Source organism: Hibiscus syriacus, unplaced genomic scaffold, assembly GCF_006381635.1.
Source record: "Hibiscus syriacus cultivar Baekdansim isolate YM2019G1 unplaced genomic scaffold, ASM638163v2 tig00000002_pilon, whole genome shotgun sequence".
Taxonomy (NCBI): domain Eukaryota; kingdom Viridiplantae; phylum Streptophyta; class Magnoliopsida; order Malvales; family Malvaceae; genus Hibiscus; species Hibiscus syriacus.
The window spans coordinates 1,372,896-1,397,906 of record NW_024061752.1 but is presented as its reverse complement, the minus strand read 5'-3'; the positions used below and the strand labels follow the sequence as shown (position 1 = coordinate 1,397,906).

At 32.3% G+C, this 25,011-nt stretch overlaps 2 protein-coding genes and 1 long non-coding RNA gene across 4 annotated transcripts; 1 reads left to right on the top strand and 2 right to left on the bottom strand.

Moving 5' to 3' along the window:
* The first annotated feature begins 716 nt into the window (after nt 1–716).
* LOC120209526 (O-glucosyltransferase rumi homolog) lies at nt 717–6,464 on the top strand. The gene is made up of 8 exons (XM_039208541.1): nt 717–987; nt 3,437–4,005; nt 4,557–4,749; nt 4,829–4,893; nt 5,008–5,218; nt 5,683–6,047; nt 6,252–6,256; nt 6,405–6,464. Exons 1-6 carry the CDS (start codon nt 802–804, stop codon nt 6,034–6,036), a joined length of 1,578 nt encoding a protein of 525 aa, XP_039064472.1. The 5' UTR covers nt 717–801; the 3' UTR covers nt 6,037–6,047; nt 6,252–6,256; nt 6,405–6,464.
* Nucleotides 6,465–8,825: 2,361 nt separating this feature from the next.
* Nucleotides 8,826–9,687, bottom strand: LOC120216007 (actin-depolymerizing factor 7-like). Of its 2 annotated transcripts, none has more exons than XM_039214240.1 (3): nt 9,522–9,682; nt 9,091–9,350; nt 8,826–9,027 (listed from the first exon to the last, which is right to left on the bottom strand). In XM_039214240.1, exons 2-3 carry the CDS (start codon nt 9,330–9,332, stop codon nt 8,877–8,879), a joined length of 393 nt encoding a protein of 130 aa, XP_039070171.1. In that variant the 5' UTR covers nt 9,333–9,350; nt 9,522–9,682; the 3' UTR covers nt 8,826–8,876. The 2 variants fall into 2 exon arrangements, with proteins under 2 accessions (XP_039070171.1, XP_039069715.1); XM_039213784.1 differs by having other exon boundaries at nt 8,829–9,027; nt 9,527–9,687.
* A 451-nt stretch (nt 9,688–10,138) lies between these two features.
* On the bottom strand, nt 10,139–11,334 carry LOC120215358. Its single transcript, XR_005524984.1, has 2 exons — nt 11,014–11,334; nt 10,139–10,930 (listed from the first exon to the last, which is right to left on the bottom strand). It is a non-coding gene; the product is annotated as an uncharacterized LOC120215358 (long non-coding RNA).
* Between the last annotated feature and the right edge of the window lie 13,677 nt (nt 11,335–25,011).

Sequence of the window (25,011 nt, the reverse complement as noted above, 5' to 3'; positions counted from 1 at the left end):
TGATTTCGGTTAATTTGATTTGAAATCGGTTAATTAACCAAAATTATATATATATATATATATATATATATATATATATATATATTATTTAGCTTTAGATATGTTTGAACTCAGTTTTTACCGAATTAACAGACTAAATTAATCGAATAAACCAAAAATATTAAATATTTAATATATATTATTTATAAATTTTGATTAATTCAATTAATTCGATTAATCAATCAATTAACCAAATTTAGTTCGGTTCGATTAATTTTCTTAGAAAAAATTCAATTCAATTAACTGTTTATAAAAAAAATTTGATTAATGAAATTAAAGTAATTCGATTCAATTAATTAAACGAATTACCCGTTTGGACATCCTTATAAACTAACCGTCCCTATCTCTCGACACCTCTAGTAATTACGTATAACGTTTCTCCTTTTGTTTAGCTCTTTACCATCCCCAATCAAACTTCCCTCCTTGGAATCCCTTTCCTTTTCTGATTTGCAGTAGTTTTAAACATCACTGTTGAGTTCCCATTATCTTTTCCTCTCCCTTTCCTTTCCTTTTTCTTGTTTTCTTTTATCCAATTAAACCTTTTGGGACTCGAGTGCAGGCCGTCAGAGCTGTAGAGCTTGCTTTCCACGTTTCATGAGATATTTTTCCTCTGCCGCCATTTTGCAGCGGAAGAAAACACCTCAAAGCTCTCCATTACTGAACTACGCCATTTGACGAAATATAATTCAGAATTACGAGCACTTTCGGCGTTCTCGTATTGTTCTTGCAGAGGTGCGACGGAGATTGAAAATTTAATCAGACATGGATATAGACGACACGAGGGAAAGCGGGCAACAGGGCAACGGACATGGCGGTCACGTCGGTAAAATCACAGATACGATATGGCGTCCTATGGTGAAAACAACGGCAAGATCTTCAGCCATATGCGTCTTCATGATCCTTCTACTCGTCGGCGCGTTGATCTCCACGCACTTGCTTGACACCACTGTAAGTAACGAACAGTTTTATATAATTTCTAACTTCGTACGAAATTGACAAGTATTTCCTTTTTTCATCGAGAAGCAAAAAATACAGTCAAAAACGTCATTCGAAGAAGCGTCGCGAATGCCGTAATTAAGGCAGATAAACAATTAAATTCCATATAGATAGTCTTAGGGTCGGTCCAAATTAAATACTTCATTCGAGAAAAGTAGTCTTCTTAATTTCTCGAGATTTTAAAATTTAATCAAATTAAATTAAGGGTAAAATATATAAATAGTTTCCAAACTTTCAAGGCGTTTACATTTTGGTTATCAAATTTTTTAAAATTTGAAATACATTCATCGCACATTTAGTTCGTTTTCAATAAGATCTATGTTGTTATCTCACGTTAGTTTTAGTCTGTTGTCACTCCCGTTAGTTTTAGCTGACATGACATTTAACTCCCGTTAACTCTTTTATTCTTCTTCTCGTTCGTTTTAACTAACGGCAAACGAATGAGGGACGATTGTGAGAAGGCATGACTGACTGAATTTTAGTTGGAACGGTGTCAAGACTCCAACAGTGGTGGCAGTGTGGCAAACGGACGACCCAATTGATAAAAAATCAATGAAAATATAAAAGAGCATTGGGGTTTTTTGACGAGATTCGGGGATCTCTTCACGACGAACGAAGGTGAGTCTTGTTTAGTGGCTAGCGGGGTTTTGGTCGGAATGGGACGGTGTTCCTACTAATCCCAACGGTGATGGTCATCGATGACTAACGATGGAGATCATGGATGGGTGTTCGAATGGTCTTCTTGCGATTTGAGATGAACGGTGGACGACGAGTATGAATTGAGATCGGGGTGTGGTCGGAAGGCGATGCCAGTGACGATGGTGATGGCAGCGTAAGACACTGTTGATCGGAGGTGGGATGACCCGACGTGTAGGAGGAGGAGGAGGAGGAGGAGGAGGAGGAGGAGAAGAAGAAGAAAGGGGTTAACAATAGTTAGGTGCCACATCAACTAAAACTAACGGGAGCTAATGAAAGGGACCTTATTCAAAATGAATTAAAAATTTGATGATTGTATTGCAAGTTTTAAAAGTTTGGTGATCAAAATGCAAGATCCCTAAAAGTTTAAGGAATATTTATATACTTTATGCTTAAATTAATTAAAATATAAGTATTACAACTATTAAATTAATTTTTTAAAATTTTTTAAACTAACATCGATTATTTTTGTAAAAAACTATTTTTTTAAAATAAGGCTGATAAAAAATTAATAATATATTCAACTTATTAAAAATATAAAAATCAATAATATGTATTATTACTTTTTTATCAATTAATTTAGTTTAATATAAAAAAATTTAAGAATTAGAAGTGATAAAAAGTTAGGGTAAAATATGGAAATGGTCCTCCGACTATAAAATTTTATTTTTTGGTTGATTATTAAAAATTACAAAAATGGTCATTTAACTATAGATTTTTTTTGTTGAGTCTCTCGACTATTAAAAGTTATAAAATGGTCACCTGAATATTTATTATATTCAAAACTCGTTATTTTCCATTAAAAATGATGATCTTCTAAGTTGAACATTAATATGCGGACTGAGATATGATAATTGTTTGAGATTTTGAGATCATATTTCATCATATATCAATCAGTAGGTTAACATCCATCTAAGACTCGCGTGAATTTTTTAATGAAAAATAAAGAGTTTAGAATATAATGAATAGTCAAATGATTATTTTGTAACTTTTAATATTCAAGTTACTCAACAAAGACATTCTCTATAATTAATGGATCATTTTATAACTTTAATAGTCGGGATATTCAATAAGATAATATTTTATAATTAGAAGATCATTTGTGTATTTTATTCAAAAAGTTAAAAGCTAAAACGATTTAAAAAAAAGTTAATTAGGCCTTTTATTATTTTAACGTGGCCGACATATGTAAATGGGACCCGTTTATTTTTCTTGGTTTCCTACTTTCATTAATGTTAACATTTACTATTATTTGAAGTTTGATATACGTCAATTATATGGACTTACGGTGCTATTCATTTCGCCACAGCTGTAATTGCTTGGAGATTAAGTTCCCTAGTTGCATTTTAAATGTCCTCGAACCGCGTGTTATTTACTTGATCTCTTGATTTTACGCTAAGCCGCCGATGAACACGTGATTTTTTTAGATTTCCACGTGATGAGGAATGATTTTTGGTGCATGGGCTCCAAATTTCAACAGTCAAACGTTCTACTGTGCATAAACAAATGGCTTTATTTACAAGTTCACTTCTAAATTATATTTTATTTAAAGTTTTCTTTTAGTATAAGTGATACATAAATTATGATTTTTTAATCTAAATTTTTATAGAAGAAATTAAATTAAATATTGATCCTTAATTCTCATTATTTTTTTCCTATTTTTTCGGTTTTAATTTTGAAAAACCGGTTGCCGTTGGCTTTTCAGACTTTAGTTGGCGGGTTAGCTCAGATACCTTCATTAAGTTCAAAAACAAGAGCCGAAAGCCCCAAAGAGCCTCGACAGCAAATCGAAATCCCACTCAACTGCAGTGCGTATGAGTTCACACGATCCTGCCCCCGACACTACCCGACAACTGCAGAATTTGATGATCCGGACGGCGGCGTAAACGTAACTTGCCCGGAGTACTTCCGTTGGATCCATGAAGATCTAAGGCCATGGGCCTACACGGGGATCACACGGGACATGGTGGAGAGAGCAAGAGCAACGGCCAATTTCAGGTTGATCATCGTGAACGGGACGGCTTACGTGGAGAAATACCATAGGTCGTTTCAGACGAGGGATGTTTTTACGCTCTGGGGGATCCTACAGTTGTTACGGAAGTACCCGGGGAAAATTCCAGATCTGGACCTCATGTTTGATTGCGTTGACTGGCCGGTCATCAAATCTGTCGACTATGGTGGACCCAATGCCACTCCACCACCTCCTCTGTTTCGTTACTGCAAGGATGATGAAACCCTCGACATCGTTTTTCCGGACTGGTCCTTCTGGGGATGGTTAGAATAATTAAACCCCCGTCTTTTCTTTTAGCATTTTTTAATGGTCAAATTGAATGAAACGTCCCGGAATATGCATTTTAGGTGGATTTAATCTTTCTACTAGAATTTGATCATTTTTAGTCTTCTGATTCTCAAAACATGTATGTTAGTCCTAACATCAACATTTTTTTCTGTTAGTTCTGCGGACTGATTTGACGTTGTTATTCTTAAACTTTTGATGATGGGATATATATACTTTATATTTTTTATACAGTTAGACAAATATTAGGTAATGTGCATCTGAAGTCAATAAATTATGTTAAGTGTTTATTTTGGTCACATCATAAGTTCTTAAAATAAATTATGTCAAATTATGTAATGGGGTTAAAAAATGATCTAAGGATAGATTGAAATACATGTTTTGAAAAATAATGGACTGTAATTGACCAGGTTACAGTGGAGAAGCAAATTCTACTATAAACACATAGTATAAGGAAATTTTATGGAATTTGGCATATGTATTAGATATAATATACGATGTGGCATTCAAAATTATGTGATTGAACCAGGCCTGAGATTCGCATAAAGTCGTGGGTGCCATTGTTAAATGACCTAATGGAAGGCAACCAGAGAACGAAATGGGACGAAAGGGAACCACATGCTTTCTGGAAAGGGAATCCCGCGGTTGCGGAAACCAGGCAAGATCTCCTCAAATGCAACGTCTCGGACACACAGGATTGGGGTGCTCGCGTCTATGCCCAGGTAAATCCTAAACCCTAAACTTCTAATCCAATTTCTTCATATCTAGTCTGTACGTATCCAACTAACAAGGCATTTGTAGGACTGGGGAATGGTATCAAGACATGGCTACAAAACATCAAACTTGGCAGACCAATGTATACACAGGTTAAATGATCAAGTCCCTTCACTTTTTTTTTCTCATAAAAATAAATATTTAAAGGGTATTTAAACTATAAATTTATGTTTATTTTCTTTGTTCTGAATGTACAATTATCATAGGTTTAAGATATACGTGGAAGGATCGGCATGGTCGGTAAGTGAGAAGTACATACTGGCCTGTGACTCTCCGACCTTACTCGTAAAACCCCGATACTTTGATTTCTTCACCAGGGGTTTGAAGCCATTGCACCATTATTGGCCCATTAAGTCTGATGATAAGTGCAGATCTATTAAGTATGCTGTTGACTGGGGCAACACCCATCCGGAAGAGGTAAGAAGTCTTCTTTATTAATAGGGTTAATATCTCTAGACATCCCCAAGTTTATGCTAAGATTCTAACTTGTTCTCAAACTTATGATTGAGTTCTTAAAGTATTAGAATTAGATTAATCAAAGCTTTAATGTTTTTTTATCAGTTTCACTTCATTTTGATTGAAATAACTATAAATTTATCTCTTAATATTAACATACTATGTCAATTTGATTCTAATTTTAAAAAATCAACTTAAAATTTACACATTTTATAATTGTGGAGGGCTAATTTTTTTTAGGATTAAGACCAAATCGATGTAATGTATAAATGTTGAGGGTTAAATTTATTATTATGTCAATTAAAATTATATAAATTGGAAGAAAACATCAATGCAGTGATTAATTGTCCTTAATTGCTCAGACAATTAATATTTAAAGGGACCAATTTACCAATTTAGATTTTCCATTCCATTGTTTTGTTCAGGCAAAGGCTATGGGAAAAGCAGCAAGCGAGTTCATAAAAGAGGATCTAAAGATAGACTACGTGTATGATTACATGTTTCATCTCCTAAACGAGTACGGTAAACTGATGAGATACAAGCCCACCGTGCCCGTAAAAGCCGTCGAATTCTGCTCGGAATCGATGGCTTGTCCGGCCAACGGAAGAAAGAAGGACTACATGATAGAATCGATGGTGAAGGGTCCCTCGGTCACGAGCCCATGCACAATGCCTCCACCCTACGATCCAGCATCGATTCATGCTCTGCTTACTGAAAAGGAGAAGTCCATAAAGCAAGTAGACGAATGGGAGAAGAAATTCTATGAACACCTAAGGTAAGCACTCTCCATCGAATTTAGAAATTGCTTCATATGTTGTTTACAGGAGCAATTATTGTTGTATCAAAAGCAAGAGTCTTTTTTTGGGTGAAGTACATTATAGGTCCCTAAACTATGCTCAAATAATCTCGTCATTGAACTTTCAAAAATTACAAAAAATAATTATTAAATTTATCAAACTGTCACAAAATGGTCATTAAAATTATTGATCTTTATGATCATAAAAATGTTAAGGTTACCATTTTGTAACAGTTTGATAAATTTAATGATTATTTCATAATTTTTTAAAGTTAAATAACCAAAAATCAGTTGACAATAATTTAAGAATCTCTGATGTATCTTACCCTTTTTGTTTTACTTATGTACGGTGGCCCTTTTGTACTAATCGTAGCAGAAAAACAATGCCAATAAGACAAATGTGTAATAAGATTTTCTGGTTGTAATTATATGACCAAGAAAACACCGAGATATCTATGAATATCTATTAAGAAAAATTCTATAATTCGAGAATGAATGGACACCGTTAACGATGAACACTTTTAAATTATAAAGTATTAAATGTATAATGGTAAATTAGTTAAAAATCTAAATGTAATTTAATTAAAATATAATATCTATAAAACATTAGTTTTTAGGATAAATTATACTACTGACCACCTAATTATTTATCTATTTTACTTTAACTATTGAATTTCAATTTTATCAATCGGGTCACCTAACTATTTAAATCTTGTCAATCAAGCCACCTGTCGTTAAATATTAACGGAGGAGATGACGTGCAGTTAATAAAATTTGTATAATTACATATTTAGTCCTCATTACTTGCACATTCTATTAATTTGATTCTAACTTTTAATTAATTAAATAAATTTAATCATCAATCAGATTGTGACATGTGTCACTGAGTGATTGGATGTTTTTTCATCCAATCAAATGTTGTCATGTGTCACCAATTGAATGAATAAAAAATAAATTGAATCGATAATTGCTGTTGATGATGTTTGAATCCAAGATGTGAAGAAAGGAAGCAAACACCCCAACCATTGGGCTACACCATTCAAATGACAAACCTATCACGACATAATATATATAGTTAATGGCAATGAAAAAAGTGCAAATGACTTAATAAGAACTCCAACCTGGAATAATTGAATAATACGATAATATGATATATATATATATATATATATATACACAAATATTATAAATGATTAATATGTGAATGTATTTTATTTATATTTTAAATCATTTTAATAAAAATAAAAATAAAAATAAGTTTAATAAATTATAATTGAAATATAACGAAGAGCGTGTTAACTTAGAATTTTCCTGATAGTTGAGGGCTTATCGTAGTAAGCATTTTAACTTATTCATTGACTTGTTTATATCTCGATTAGAGTAAAAATTTTATACTTTATTGTTTATTCATTATATATTTGAATAAAATTTTTGGGAAATTTGATTTTATTGAATTAGTTTATTTTAATATAGAGTTTTTAAATAAGATTAGAATTCAATCGACGTTATAATATTTTAAAATATAAGATATGATCCATTTTAGTTCAATAAAATTAGAATAATTAAGACAATTTAATAATTTAAAATATGTAAAATGATACATTTCAATTATAACATATTAAATTCACTTTTATTTTAATTTTTGCATTAAATGAGATTCAAAATATAAATAAAACATTTTCATTTGTTAATCAATTATAATATTTGTTTATATAAATTTTATATTTTCATGCTCTTCAATTATGTCATGTTTGAGCCCTTATAAGGTCATTTATTACCATTAACTATATTATAAATTATATAAATTATGTTCTGCATACTAGACAAATTTAGTGGTCTAGCTTAGTGCATTTAGTTTTTCGGCTTGCGTTCTAGGTTCAAACCCCACCAGCGGTTATTGATTTAATTTATTTTTCATTCATTTAATTAGTGGCACATGGCACCATTTGATTGGATGAAAAATTTATTAAATAAAAAATATTAAAATAACATCCAATCACACAATGACACATGTCACTATCAGATTGATTATTAAATTTATTGAATTAAATAAAAGTTTGGACCAAATTAATAGAATGTGTAAGTAATGAGGACTAAATGTGTAATTATACAAATTTTATTAACTGTCACGTCATCTCCTCTGTTAATATTTAATTGCAGGTGGCTTGATTGACAAGATTTAAATAGTTGGGTGACTCGATTGACAAAATTGAAAAGTCGATGTTAAAGTAAAATGGGTAAATAGTTAAGTGGTCAATGGTACAATTTATCCTAAAAACTAATGTTATATAAATATTGAATTTTAATTAAATTACATTTAGATTTTTAGCTAATTAAAATTATACGTTTAATATTTTATAATTTAACGGTTTTTAAATTAATTTAATGATGCTCCTCATTAACCGCACTCATCTGTTCTCGTCGAACGTGGCAACACCATCCTATCTAAAGAACTCAAAACAATGTTTGATTCAATTAATTCTAATTTAAAATAATTGATTAATTTAAATTTAAATCTAAATACACATAAACCTAAGAATTTTCAAATCCGAACTTATGAAAACTCAAAACAACCGAAATTTTAAAAAGATTTGAACACTTACACTTAAAGAATATATTTATCATAAAGTAAAGATAATTAAGAGTTACATTAAACCTACATAGTGAGTGTTAAACAAAACACAAAACCACACAGCAGAAACCAGAAAGTGAATTCTTTTATGCAAGAAAAACACACATGCACGCACAAATAAGCGATACTGAGGAACGGTAACGCTGGAGACAGGGTGATGGATTAATGCTTCTGGAGAGTAGTAACAGCGTTTAAATTGCTCGGCCTTTAATAATGTCGAAGCTCATTTCGCTGGGATCCGTGGCCTGCAACTCGACTTGAATGCCATCCAATTCCCTCTTGAATCTGTCCTTGGAACTAGCGTACACCATCTTGCTTCTCACCCTTGATGTATCAGGTGACCTACAACCAGTGTTGAATGAATGGCCCAGAAGATTTCCTTTTAAAAGAGAAAAGTGGGGTTACCATGCAATGAAGAAGATCTTGCTTTTCTGGCAATTCTCGTCGGTGGTGAAATCGAAATCAAAGACGGCGTAGCGGCACTCGTCGGAAGGAAGAGATGCGGTGAACTCCTCGTAAGTCGATGTAGGGTTCCCGGCTTTATCCACCACCACTTGTTGCTCGTGAATCTTGAATATGATGTAGCGGTAGTTCCTCTTCGCCTTTAGCTCCAAGAATTTTAGCTTGCATTCATCGTCGACGGCCATCCCGGATGCCGCGTTCGCCTATTCCACATTTTAGTCCCCACACATACACATGAAACCAAAAACAACAATATACACATTAATCAACCGACGCATCTAATTTGACACGTACGTCGACGAATGTATACAACAAATATAAATTCATTACATATTACGATGATCATCCAAATACGAGAAAGTTAGAAAAGAGACCTCACCATTTTGTCGTCCGAAGAGAAAGAAGCCTTTGTGAGAAATGAAGAGTGAGAAGAATGAAAGAGAGAATTGTAGTATTGGGTAGGATATTAGTAAGAGATCCTTAACTCAGGGGATCAATTGTTGGCAGGCGAGACAAATGTGATGGTGAAGAGAACTTTCTGGGCGAAAATAAAGGGGTAGACACATCTACTTAAAAGCTTCAATGGCCCTTCTTCTATGCCCAAATTTTCTTGTTGCCTATTTTTAGTTCAAATTTTCTCGAGCTTCTTATATTTCATTCGAACAATAAAGTTCGGGTTTCATTATGCACCGATTCTCAACCTAGATTTTATTTTCATTTAAGTCCATTATATATGTAGACCCAGTCCAAATTTATTCTAGTATAAGTCAAATCTGAGTATTGGTAAATATAGTCATATAATAGATGTCTCTCTTACGATTAACATAATTTTATTTTTATATTATCGAATGAAGAATGTAGAACCTAATTGATATTGTTTTTATTAGGAAAAAAAGAAGAAATGGATCGAAAAAATATTTTTAGAATGAAACAACAAATTCATGGCTCACAACATGCACGAATCGGAAATTGATAGTTATGCAAGTATATTTATAAACTTCATAATTTTGTTCACACCTATTTCAATAAGCAAGACTATATAGAAAGTAGCATCTTATTGGATTGAACACAACAAGCTCATGGCTCACAACATGCACGAATCAGATCACACCTGTCCATGCACTTGAACCCGGCTTGAGAAATCACCCCTAGCTAGTGCAACTTTCCTTTTGTTTCAAACTTCTTGTAAAGCTTTGTGAAAGTTTCCATTCAATCAAGATTTTAGAGTGGCGCCATTGCCGGGGGAAGTCCTATAGACTTCGCGCCTCCAACGGGTCCCGGTGCAACCAAGCCCGAGCCTTTGATCTCCGACATTCCTCTACACACATTCCCTTGCCGTGCTTCGCATAGTTTCGGAAGAAAAACACCTGCCAAGATCACAAAGAGTTAAATAAAATTGGTCAGGATGTTTGGTACAATTAACTCTAATATTTTCTAACTTCTCCGGCGGTGAGGTTGAAGAAAAGGTCGAGGTTGAAGAAAAGGTCGACAATGTTGGGGCAGCCGTTGTAGCATTGAAGGGCACAAAGCATTTCAGTGAAGCGAGACTTGAGGAGCAAATCGGGCGAGATGCCGAAGGAGTTCCCGTCGATGCCTTAGGCTTTAACACACTGGTCAGTTTCGATCCAATTCCTGATCTTATTGGCTTCGATTTCGGATGTGCGGCAAGTGTATTCTTCTTTTCCGCTCCTCTTGACGTGCTTCTCCAGCACACAACGCTTGCCTGTTGATGCCACCGCGTAGGCGCAGGTGTCTTGGTCAAGGTGTTCACATGTTATTTCCCCTGCAAAAAAAAAAAGTTACAAATCATAAAACAAGGCCGGTTTTAAAGTAATTAGGGAGCAAGAAATGATCATGAAAATAAACCTAGGGTGGCTTGCAAATTGAAGGCGAACAATGCAAAAACAAGTAGAAGATCGCTAAAATTACTTATTTTTATTTTTTTTCGTATTCTCTTAAATCCTAAACTCACTAAAAATATTCTCTTTTCTTCCCTTAAAATTCCTCTTCTACTTGTAATAATAATGCTAACATTGGGACCGTGAGACGCGAAAAGGAGCGGGAAGACTACGATAGTGGGGTCTATGGATTCAATTGTGCCGTGATCAGTGCCGAAGATCTTAAAACTAGGGATTGACTTAGGTCGGGTCGGGTTTTCGGTCAACCTAATTCTACCTGAAAATTATATATTCTCCACCCGAATTCGATCCGACCCAAAATAATATATTTATTAAAAAAATATTTTTATTCAATAAAATATGGATTTAATTAAAAATAATAATATAGAGAGAGACATTATTGAAATTATCCCTAAATATAAAAGTAAAATTATATATTTTTATCGAGTCGAGTATTTTTCACCCTAAATTCAAACTCAACTAAAATACAATCTCTAAAAAAATCCGACCAGATCGAATCCGAAAATCCGAGTCCCATGCGAGTCCCTACTTAAAACCGCGGCCAAAATTTTTCCCATAGGGTCAAAGTTGGAAAACATCCACTATCCAATTTTTCAACCTGACCGCTAATAAATTCGGCGTATCTAGTAATTCAAACATTAAATAATTATAATGATAAAAGTAGGTATTATTTTTTAGAAATTTTAACTTTAAACAGTTACGTTCATATGATATATATTATTAATTGATTTAAAAAAATTTAAATAAATATTATTTTATAATAATCCAAACTATTAAAAAAACTTTACTTGCCTCCCTAAACTTTACGTCCGATTTCTCATTTAATTTTTGATCAAAACATGCATTAACAAAAGTTAGGTCCTAAACTTTTGGAAATAATATATTATTATTATTATTTAACCACTAATATCTGATTTATTAATCAATTATTTTGGATTAAATTTTGTTAAACCTTATTATGGGACGACCCTTTCAATCCAATTTAGAGATATTACTTATATTAGACTAACAAGAATAACAATATAACCCATTGAGTGGACAATGACACAAAGAGTGTTGTTTTCCTTAGTGATTTTGGGTTTGAGTAGGATTTGTAAGATATATATATGTTATCAATAGTTTAAAAAAATTATGAATATATATTATATTATAATCATCTCATATCGTTAAAAAAATAATACCAATAGATTTGAGGTGTCCATGATATTATTGTTTTTCAAATGATTTTTTAACAATAGATTTATTATGTTATTGTGGGATCGAGTCCCACGGTAGGCAATTCATAATTCTGACTGCCATAGGTCTTCCACGGAAGCTGCTCTCAACCTGGCGTTGGGGGCAACCTACTATTCTACCTCCCCCTCACTCCATTACATATGAGAATAGGGTCAGTTAATTTTAATTTTAATTTTAATTTTTCGAGGTGTTCCTTCTATTACTTGGGCTGAAAATAGAGCTAAATAGTAATTGAATTGAAACCAACTTATTGGGTCAAGGGGAGGCCCTATAACTTCAAAGTTTTGATAATAATACTTAAACCATCTTTATTCTGTCTAAACCCTTTGATAAAAAAATAATTATGTTTAAATATAGAATAAACTACACCTACGATCGTTTTATTTAATTATGATTTTGTGATAAATGTCATTTTTTAAAATATAAATATTTTATTTAAAATATAAATATTTTATTAAAAATATTATTACAAATGTTGTTCTGTCGTTAAAATTGAGATGAACATCTAATGTGACTTGATATAATAACATTTTCGATTTCTGAAACTCATATTGTCTATCAATTTTACTATAGTACAAAACAATTCCATAATTTTAACCCATCATTGTTCATATTAATGAATTTAGTCTTTTTTATAACATGGTCAAATTAAATTAGTTAATTGGATCAAAATATTAGTTTAATAAGTGCATTTTACCATAAAACATCAACTAGTTAATGTTAAAAATGTTATTATATAAAAAATATAAAAGGAACGAAATAGTTAAAATACTAAAATGATGAAATTTTTAAATATTACTATTAAAATTAAAATTTTATTAATTTTTTTCAAATTAGGATCAAATTGATAAACTGCATAGATTTTAAGGACGGTTCTTGTTGTTATATCAAGTTACATCACTATTTCATCTAATATTTAATAATGGAGTGACATACTTATTTTAATATTCTAATTGAATGACTTCTTTGTAATTTCTTTTAACAAAAATAGTCTATTTATTACCAAATAAAAATCTACTATTAAGTGAACTTAAGTATAATTTATCCTTAAATATATTAAAATCCGTAATTTCTAAAAGATTCAAACTAAATTAATATTCAGTTAGACTTGAAGTTTTAAGTTTAAATATCTAAAATAATTAAGAACATAAAATAGTTTTGTTCAAAAACACTTTTTTTAGAAAAATAAAATTTTATCTTTTATCTTTTAAAAATATTTTTAATTATATTAAAACTATCAAAATTGCATTTAATTTTAAAATATTTTTGAAAAGTGATACAAAATATCTAGATAAGGAGAGAATTGGATGGGTGATGGGTCATCCCAACCTTTTTTATTACAAATTTTATATGTATATAAATGTTAGTTTTACATAAAATCAAATTAAAAGAAAAGTCAAAATTTTGTTCCAAATCTAAAAATGTCACTTACAGCTGATTCCGGACCTGCAGAGAATGTTGGTTGCAAACAGCTACCTATGGAACCGAAGAAATGTGGTCCAAACCCGATGATACAGGCCTAAACCAAATATTTTTTTTATCTCAAATCAAACACAAACTTTAAAAGTAAAACTTGGTCGAGCTCGAGCTAAGCTCTGATTTCTTAGAGCAGTGTCATGAAACACGAGAAATGTTATACTATACGATGCCATTTCTACAGTATACAAATAAAAACAAACCAGAAACACCACAATTCGACAATCACAGGGCCATGGAAGAGGAAAAACTCCGATGGTTGTCGGACGGTACACTAATGATGTTTTGTTCCACGACGATGTCATTTTCATGCCGTGAAAGCTGATATATCCGGCAGAGGTATTACGTACCTTAGGAATGATATGGATTTAGAGCTACCGATGGAAAATTCCGAAGGGATCGCATGATCCAATGACTGAACCGAATCAACAAACTATAATAATCGATTCATTTATTCAGACGAAGCCATCAACATTAGATCAATGCGATCCCTTTGGAGCTCTCCACCTGCACTAAGAATATAGAGGCTTTTCTGATGGGTTTTTCATTTCTTTCTTTGGTTTCTTTTTATAGACGAAGAAAACAAGGGGGGGGGGGGTTAGCCCTTTGCTTTTTGCCCACTCTTACTCAACCATCCGCATCACATGCACACGAATTTGGGTGTTGATAGACGATGGGAACCGGCAAGTTCGGTATGGCTTACAATATAACATTTTTGTTTCTTAGGTGAAATTATCCAAGTACCACTCCGTAATTATTCGAGTTTTTTAAATTATAAATAAATTTAATTAAATAGTTATTCAGGGTATATCCCAATTTTCTTTATTTATAAGAATATTTGACAAGTGATTGGGATTTTTATGATAATTAATTTTATTTTATTTACATATTAATCCCTTTGTTTTTCTTATAAAATAAAGATTCTATCTGTTCATTTTAGACATTAAAAGTCCTTTTCTCTTTTTGTTCTTTTATATTTTCATCAATTTCCTTCTTTTAAAAAAATATAATCGGGTTTTATTTTTTTATTCGAATGTATAAATCCGACACTCATAATATAATAAAGAATTATATTATTTTACTGCCATCATCAACTTCAGTCTACCTTCACTTTAGTAAACGCCTTGCATGTGCACCAAAAAAGCTAATGTGGAAAGGAGAGAGTCAAGTCATGTGAGGGTGTGTTTATAAGGGAGGTGATGTGCTTGCTTTCCAAGCCACGAGGGTTTTCCTGCCCAATCTTGCAACGCATCAAGCTTCGGTCCTCGATCATCACTCAACTTTTCAAACAACTATTTGCTGTTAAAATTAAAGGGTATACTATACGTTTAGTACCTCGACTATCATAAGATAATGTCAACAGTGATGTTGATGTGTTATCATAATATAATATCATATCATTATTGAAAAGAAAAATAAATATGTCACGCTAACAATTCTGTTCATTTTTAAATATCGAATTTTAAAACAAAATGAATTGTTTTTATTAAAATTTAAATATTATATTAAAAACGAATTTAAATAAAATTTATTTTTATCTTAGTTAGGGATGGGTATGAGTCGGGTTTGGGCCAACCCGACCCGAAAATTTTACATCATTCACCCGATCCGAACCGACCCAAAAATATATACCCTCCATCCGACCCGAACTCGACCCAACTTTTTGAGATAAAATCCGAACCCGACCAGACCCGACACGAAATAATAATAAAATATTATTTTTATTCAATAAAAACAATGATTTAATTGAAAAAAATATATATAAAGGGGTATTATTGTAATTATTTCTAAATATATAAGGTAAAATTATATATTTTTTAGGGTCGGATATTTTCACCCTAAACCCCAATCTGACCCGACCTGAATATTACCTTTAAAAAACCGACCCGACCCAAACCCGAAATTAAAAAAAACCTGACCCGATCGGGTTGGATCAGAAATCATCAGGTTCGGATCTCATGCCTATCCCTAATCTTAGTATATTTATCAAAATATCATTAAATTAATCGTTAATCATTAAGCAAAATTTACTTTTGTCTGTCTTAATATGTTTATCAAAATGTCATCAAATTAATCATTAATCAATAAACTAAAGGCACTCTTGGACCTATTTTTTAAATTACTATCATAATATACATGGATTGAACAGTAACCATAAAAGTAAAGCTAAGCTGTTCTAAATCTAGGCATACAAATTACACTAGGACAGGTAAGAGTGCATTGCCTAAATTTTTCTAAAGTCGAGCACATAGATTTGATTGTCACATAGGCAGTTAAATCACGACACGTTATCTAGTTAAAAAGCCAGACCAATGGACTCGACAATAAATACTTGAGGACAGACAAGATAGAAGAGATTGAATAAGGTTTTGTAATTAATGTAGGTAAGGGTACCAATCAAACAGCTAATGTTGTTAGGAAGAAACTGAGCACCGGTCCACTTTCAGAAAATGACCTTGTCCCATTCATTTTCCTTTCTTATTCATAGCAGTTTTTATCCAATGTGCAATGCAATCCTTCATGGTCACGTCGTGGATCCAATTTCGTACCTAATTGTCACACCCATTTGCTTATTGAAATGAAATATTTATCAAGGAGCTGTACCATGCCAGGGTTTTCGGAGGTTCTGTATAAATTCGTATAAAGGGGCCTCTATTTTTTTAGATATATTCGATTTCGGGGCAACAATAGTAGCGTTTTCTTGACAAACGCCGCAATAGATCCATTTATAATGGCATTTTATCAATAAAGCCGCAATAATAGTGGAGTTTTTTTAAAAAACGTCGCAATAGGTCCATCTATAGTGACGTTTATTGGTAAAACGCCACTATATATTTTTTTAAGCCCATTTTTTTGGGGGCCCTGCGCGGTCGCGCAGTTTGCGCCCCCAACGACCCTAACAAGGAGATTATCCCAAATTAAGATTAGGGTATATTGTGGATTTTATAAAAAGTTTTTCGATGAAAAGATAAAAGATTCATTTGAGATCAATTCGAAATCTAATATCAATTAAAGATTAAAGTAATATTTTTTTTTTATAAATATATCATTAATCTTTTATAAAAAGTAATTCTTCGCAAACATAATTTTAATGTAGTCCAATTTAAATAAAATTTAAAATATAACATTAACATATGTTGTTTGATCTTCAAGATCACATCTCGTTTACCGGCTTGGTTCTCAATCAGTTGGGCAAATAGGGATCAAATACGATAGAAAGAAACTTTCCCGATCATATATTTATGCTATGATATTAAATATATTTCTCTTTTATTGTTCCATCGTTTTCTCCTTTCAAGCGATGTCCACATCATCGGATCGATTCCCCCACCCCCAACCATCATTTTAAAAGTGGGGTCAACTAATTAATGGTTAATTTGTACAAGTTGATGTCCAATGAGCCATTGACATACACAAAACTAAGAATGAAAAATTTTAACATGAAAACTGAATTTTATTAATAAAAGAATGAAAAGAATTAAAATTATAGTATGCTCAACTGTAAAGAAAAAAATAGAGATAATAGTAAAAAAATTCATACAAAAATATAAATATTAAACTCAAAGATATGAAGAAAAATGTAACATTCCCTTGAGAATGACGACCAACAATAAAAGAACTCATTAATCTTTATAAAAACTCTTTGTCTCTGTCGAACGAGATACTTTACGAAGTGATAAAGGAGTGGTTAGAGAACCAAACTATTTTGTAGGCTACTTCTCCATACAATTCTAATTATATCGACAAAAAATTTTTTACCAAAAAGGTGGATCAACGTAACTACCGACAAACTAATCAGAAAATAAATGGCATGAGTCTTTTTATGTGAGCACCAAAATGACCACAAAAGAATGCGAAAAACGTATCATCCATAGGAATCGTACTACAAGAACAGAGAAAAACGTGTCACGAGTATATAGGTCTTTATTCAAAATTGGAAAAAAACTTCAAAAAAAAAGGAAAAATTAATTATATAGTATAAAAAAACAAGAGAACTAATAATCACTAGCAATCGACAACCAACGTTAAGATTGATTTATCATGTAAATAATTCTTTCAATTCAATTATGTTTCATTCATAACACTGGAATTGAATACTAAATGTTGTTTAGAGAACCTAAATTTATCACGAAAAAATTATATAAGACAACAAAGAAGAGTCCCAATCGAACACAAGTGGCCAAAAAAAAGCAATGAATTCTCATGTGAGTTGCTTGCCGCATGCGGCGGTGGTAACGGTGGAGCTGAGGTGAAAGACGCAAAGCCGATAATAGAGGCAACATGAGGCTCGGCCACTGGCACATGTCCCCACAGGATCTCCCGGTGATACACTTACATGGATGTGTTCCCCCGATCCTTTACCTGTGGGGTCTCGTGTTCTCCCATCTGGAATGACTCTTAAAACCTTATTATTATTATTATCATCAAATTTCGCATTGTAATAAGGATCTGGTTTCATCACTGCTGTGAGAGATAAAGTATATCACTTTGTAACACCAAGATCTCAAGGAAGATAAATCAAGAACAAGTCGCTAGACTACTCAATGCTGAAATATTTAACCTCAGTTTTCATGGTCAAATTCAGTTGTTAGTCACTTTATTGTTTATAAGTTATGAAATGAATCCTAATATTAGTAGTTTGGTTTTTTAATTTAAAATCTGCAGTTAATCCATGTATTATGCATAACTCATAAATTTAATCTAAGTTTTTAAATTTAGTTATTTTTAACAACGTTTAGAGTTTGAATCTTAGTAGTGTGAATCAAATGAGTTAGGTTAGGAGGGTTGAATCTTAATATCGTGGATGAAGCAAGTTAGATCATTTGAACAACATTCATGGTTTGAATATTGATTTATGAACGAAACAAATTAGATTATAACGGAGGTTACCATAAAAAACTTATATAATATTTGATATGGATCATCCGATTATTAAACCAGATACCGATTATTATAAAATAGGTATGGAGCAGAGAAATCGGTCTTTGTAGAGATCGAGGAAGATCGTATATCAACTGTTCATATATTTGTATGATTGGTGTCGCATGTGTGTAGGTAAGAGTTGTTGAAACAGAACGATAAATCCAAAGGCTAAACATATAGGGCGCCGTTCCTAGCATACCTCACCAAAATATATGAAAAGAAAGAAAAAAGAGAGGAAAAGGGGGCTTTGAGTGTGTAATTAGTAAATTAGGTTTAGCTTTTATGAGAATGGGAAGGTGAGTTAACCTAAGAGTGGGAAAAGGGGTGTAACACCCCTAACCCGTATCCGACCCTGATACGAGTCCGAAGTGTCACATTGACTTTTCAAACCTTGACTCTTAAGAAAAATCCCGGGAAATTTAAAACTTTATTTAAAACAAAATACAGACTTTATCAGAGTGCTCGTACTTAATGACTTATTACATGCCAACACTTTATACATAACCAAAAACATACTTTATCAAATATTTCTGATCTGATCTCTTGGTAAGGAAAACTGACCTGTCTTGCTCCGCATCACTCCTTACTCTTCTCGAAACCTACGTGTGAAACAATCACACGCTAAGTCGAAGACTTAGTGAGGCATAACCACTTATAATGCACTTTAAAACATATATTGATACATGCATGTTCTGTTCTATCATGTTATAGCAATTCCAGGCATTTTTCATATCGTATAGAATCATATCAGATTAATCGCAGTAAATTCATACATACACATAATTCATCATTCACATGTTATCATATAATCACATACTTTTTCAATCAAACACTATACACACAACATCATATAATTTCTATAGCATTTATCATACCACTAACTTATATTTGTTCATATCTCTGGATTAGCCCATGTATATATGTGAGAACTATCGATATGTGAGTCTATAGAGGTTGTGCACTATGCTGTCACCACAGCTCGTATAAATGCACCGAAGTGCCCCGTAGAATTGCACCGAAGTGCCCGTAGAATTGCACCGTAGTGCCCGTAGAATGATGTCCATAAGGACCACGTAGAATTCCTTAAGAATCATATACATATACTATGGATCAAGTATGTGTCTTTCAAGACTTCACACAGGTTCCAAAGGATATACATATGTCCTAAAGAACCGAATAAACCCTCGACTCTTGGCATGCCAACTATACCCCTAGCTCTCATGACATAACATGGGCGTTATCATTTATTTCATTTCAAATATACACATAAACTTGTAATTCACTTTCACATATCACGTATCACATAGCTTCTTTTCATATGATCACATAGTCACGTAGTTCACTTACCCGTAGATCATTTCCATATAATTCACATGTCACATATGTCATGTTTTCATATAATTTCTATCATTTCTCACCCAATCACCTTTATTCATATAAACATACTTATCATATCTTGTTCACATAAGATCATATACTTCATATAATATATCGAAACACCTAGAACACTTTCACGTAGCTTATAGTCATAAGTTTTGTCTCGTATCATATACTTGTTTTCACATATATATTTCCTATCAATTATTATACCATCATATAATTCCTTTAACATACATAACATATCATGTAACATTATAATAGAAATACTTATAAGTCATATCACTTAAAGCACATATACTTATAGTCACATTGCTTATATCTTAATCGTATGCCTTCTCTTAAACATATATATTCACATGTTCAGGTAATTCACCATTTCATCACATAATTGGGTATTCATATAACTCATTTCATTTCATTTCATATCTATCTATATATATATATATCCTCAAGATTATCCTAATACAAATCATATAGCACTCTTATATTTCGTATTCATCTAGGGCAGACTTATAAAATATCTCACTTCTATTATTTCTATATATAATCTAATCTGTTACTTAATTCAATTTCTTATAGCTCTTATAATCTTCTCATATAACTTCACAAATTTCTATCATTCAACCCATGCGTTATAGTTTTATTTAAACCTATGAATCTTTCCCATCTAGCTTATCTTATACGTTCATCTTATCATTTATGTTCAAATCCCCTAGTTGGTGTACTATTTTCACTTCATCCTATAGATCAATATTATCCAGTTTATTTCACTTATCATATAAAAATATAATTATATTTTACTATGATCACATAGTTTATATCTCATACTTTGCTTTCTCATGTTCACCTATATCATGTCATATGGCTCATATCTTTCTCATGCAGTCACATAGTTCAGTTTCACATATGTATATATATACCTTATATAGCACATACTTCTCATAACATTACATTCAAAAGCATGTCAACACATATATTCATGCATACATACAATTCATGTCATTCATATACGTATAATCATATATTCATGCATTCTAACATAGGAAATAGACTTGTCGCAAGTCTTGTTTCCATTTAGCACCATAAACTAACTAATATGCACTCACCTGGCCTCACTAGCCAAATCCAATCTCTTATCTTTCCCTTGATCGATCTTACTTGCTAAACGTTCCGGAATTGCTTTATGCGTAGAATCTACATAAATGTACATTTCGAGACCATCATTAGATACCTACACCTTGTAATTGGATACTATCAATTTAAACGAACTTATTAAATCCATATCCCCAATTTTCCTTTAGGGGGAATCGGTTCCCCCCCCATGGGGGTATCGGTTCCCCTATGACATACTGGAAATTCTTGTTCGTTTGAAGGGGTATCGGTTCCCCTTGAATGGGTACCGATTCCCCTTGCCCAGAAATCATATTTTCAACCCGAAAATTACTTCATTTCCTCTCAAACACTTCATATATCATCCCCTTTTCATCCTTAACTCTAGTACACATACTTAAACCAATCTATATTCATTTATTTCATCTTAAACCTCAAAATTCTATCCTCCATATAAGATTCAAAAATCATACCAAATTTCCAATGTGTTCTAATTCCAATTCTAACTATTTAATCCTTGACAAGTCAAATTCAACTTCACAATCTATTAACTCCTTCCATATCAAAATTCACTTAAAAACTCATTTTCTTAATTTCTCATAACTTGTTAATCTTTGAGGTTTAAGCCCCTAAAGCTTTCCTTAATCTTTCTTAATATCCCAAGAATCAAAACAAGCTTTAAAACGAAAGAATTAACCAACTAAAGACTCACTTACCTTATACCAAGCTTCACGGTGGAGAGGAGGAAGAAGAAGACTGAAGAATGCTCTGGACTCTTCTTCATACGTGCTTATTACCCTTAAAAAAAATTATAAAAAATCTTTCTGGTCAAATGACCATAATACCCTTAATTTCCTTTAATAATTACCAAATAACCTTCAATATATATTCAAATAATATTGAATTCTTTCATTCTTCTACTTTAGTCACCAAATTCTGAAACTTTACAATTTGGTCACTAACCCGGTATTGCGGATGTTACAAATCTCCCCTCCTTTTAAAAAAAATTCGTCCTCGAATTTTTCACTAAACAACTTAGTAAGAACATATCTTCTAATGTTCTTATGTTACTTCTTTTACTTAATCCTTCTTTCTCTTAGTTCTTCAACTACCTTTTTCCTTTATACATCCTTATCATGTTACTTATCATATAACCAATAGCATCAGTTCTTATCACTCAAAATCCTTAATCAATCAAATTTTTTATCAATCTTTAATTACCTTATAACCATACTAAACTTGTATTTCGTCATCATTTGACCAAAACTCAACTTTAAATCTTCTTCAATGTGATTAAACATATACTTTAAGGAGTCAAACAATATTTCACATCACCTTGCACACTGGTCTTATTTCCATATCAAAAATTGTCCTCTGTACTTCCATATTTATCGTATATGATCCTTTAAATCAATCCCTTTCATTTCTTTATTCCTTATACATTAATCATATATTTCCTTTCATGTTCACATACTCTTGTCTTATTACTTATACTCATATTTATGTACCAATCTTCATTGCATCCTCATTACTTTAATAACCCATTTCTTATACATAACTTCATTCTTTATCATTCTTATACTTGTATTTTTCTTCCTGAAGATTCCATGCAAACACTTATCTCAGTTTCTACATCATAGCTATCTGCTCAGAATATAAAACCATATTCAAATTCACATCATAATCAATTAACTCAACTTTATCTTTTCCTTCAATCCTATTATTCTATCCCTTTTACTCTGACAGCTGGTCAATAATATATGTTCAATCTAGGGTACAAACCCCAATCAACCAAACACATACATCCTGTCAAATCGAAATTATCTTAAAAATTCACTTACTCAACTTATCAATTTCACCTCTATTCTCATACATCCTGAAATTTCTTTTGCTCAAACTCAACATTCTGACTTCCTGTGTCTTATAATCTGATCATCGATATACACATTCTCAAACTCTTCTTATCAATCCTCATCTTTATTTAAAGATACCAATTCTTACTTCCTTTTCCTTTACTATACCTCATTATTATGATCCAAATATGCAACTGTATCCAGATCCATTGCAGATCTGGTTATCATATCCTGACAATATTTTATATCTTATAATTCCAGTACATTTCCATCGCATATTCTTGTTAGCTAACGCTAACTTTTCCGTCTTAACTGCAAATCCTTATCATATAAACGCTCTGGCTTATACACAATGTTATTCCTTCATTTCGAACTCATAAGCTCTGACATATACATCTTATACACTTGTCACTGATGCACTTATCCTTGAGTTCTTCTATACGTAATCATCACGTCATTAGATCTTTTTAACATTCTTATGGTGACACCCGTTCACCATATTCTATCTTATTCACATAATAGCAAAACTACTCTACATCGTTTTTTTCCGATTCCAAACGATGAAAATTTTCTATCATTATTCAGATATGATTTCAGCTTTCTGAAATCAACTTTTGATCTTACTAGGCATTTCCTGAGGTGTCCGCTCTTCATCCTGCCTGGCCAGGCAAGTGAATAGCTATCACAATCAGGAATATCACCTTTCACTTACTTCGAAATTATCACGATCGGATTTCTACTGTGTTAAACTATTCTTATTTATTAGCAAGACAACGTATTCCTTACACTATCAGATCAGAAATTTTTCAATCTATGTTGGCATGTACACCTTTTATGACCTTTTGGACTTCGGTTTATGCCGAGAATCGGCTAAACCATAGCTCTGATACCATTAAATGTAACACCCCCAACCCGTATCCGACCCTGATACGAGTCCGAAGTGTCACATTGACTTTTCAAACCTTGACTCTTAAGAAAATCCCGGGAAATTTAAAACTTTATTTAAAACAAAATACAGACTTTATCAGAGTGCTCGTACTTAATGACTTATTACATGCCAACACTTTATACATAACCAAAAACATACTTTATCAAATATTTCTGATCTGATCTCTTGGTAAGGAAAACTGACCTGTCTTGCTCCGCATCATTCCTTACTCTTCTCGAAACCTACGTGTGAAACAATCACACGCTAAGTCGAAGACTTAGTGAGGCATAACCACTTATAATGCACTTTAAAACATATTGATACATGCATGTTCTGTTCTATCATGTTATAGCAATTCCAGGCATTTTTCATATCGTATAGAATCATATCAGATTAATCGCAGTAAATTCATACATACACATAATTCATCATTCACATGTTATCATATAATCACATACTTTTTCAATCAAACACTATACACACAACATCATATTTCTATAGCATTTATCATACCACTAACTTATATTTGTTCATATCTCTGGATTAGCCCATGTATATATGTGAGAACTATCGATATGTGAGTCTATAGAGGTTGTGCACTATGCTGTCACCACAGCTCGTATAAATGCACCGAAGTGCCCCGTAGAATTGCATCGAAGTGCCCGTAGAATTGCACCGTAGTGCCCGTAGAATGATGTTCATAAGGACCACGTAGAATTCCTTAAGAATCATATACATATACTATGGATCAAGTATGTGTCTTTCAAGACTTCACACAGGTTCCAAAGGATATACATATGTCCTAAAGAACCGAATAAACCCTCGACTCTTGGCATGCCAACTATACCCTAGCTCTCATGACACATAACATGGGCGTTATCATTTATTTCATTTCAAATATACACATAAACTTGTAATTCACTTTCACATATCACGTATCACATAGCTTCTTTCATATGATCACATAGTCACGTAGTTCACTTACCCGTAGATCATTTCCATATAATTCACATGTCACATATGTCATGTTTTCATATAA

Bases quoted from the DNA above. Each gene is read 5' to 3' on its own strand.
- LOC120209526 (XM_039208541.1), top strand. From the start codon at position 802: ATGGATATAGACGACACGAGGGAAAGCGGGCAACAGGGCAACGGACAT. The intron at 988-3,436 runs GTAAGTAACGAA...TTGGCTTTTCAG, and splicing joins CGCACTTGCTTGACACCACT to ACTTTAGTTGGCGGGTTAGC. The intron at 4,006-4,556 runs GTTAGAATAATT...TGATTGAACCAG, and splicing joins GACTGGTCCTTCTGGGGATG to GCCTGAGATTCGCATAAAGT.
- LOC120216007 (XM_039213784.1), bottom strand. The intron at 9,028-9,090 runs GTAACCCCACTT...CACTGGTTGTAG, and splicing joins AAGATCTTCTTCATTGCATG to GTCACCTGATACATCAAGGG.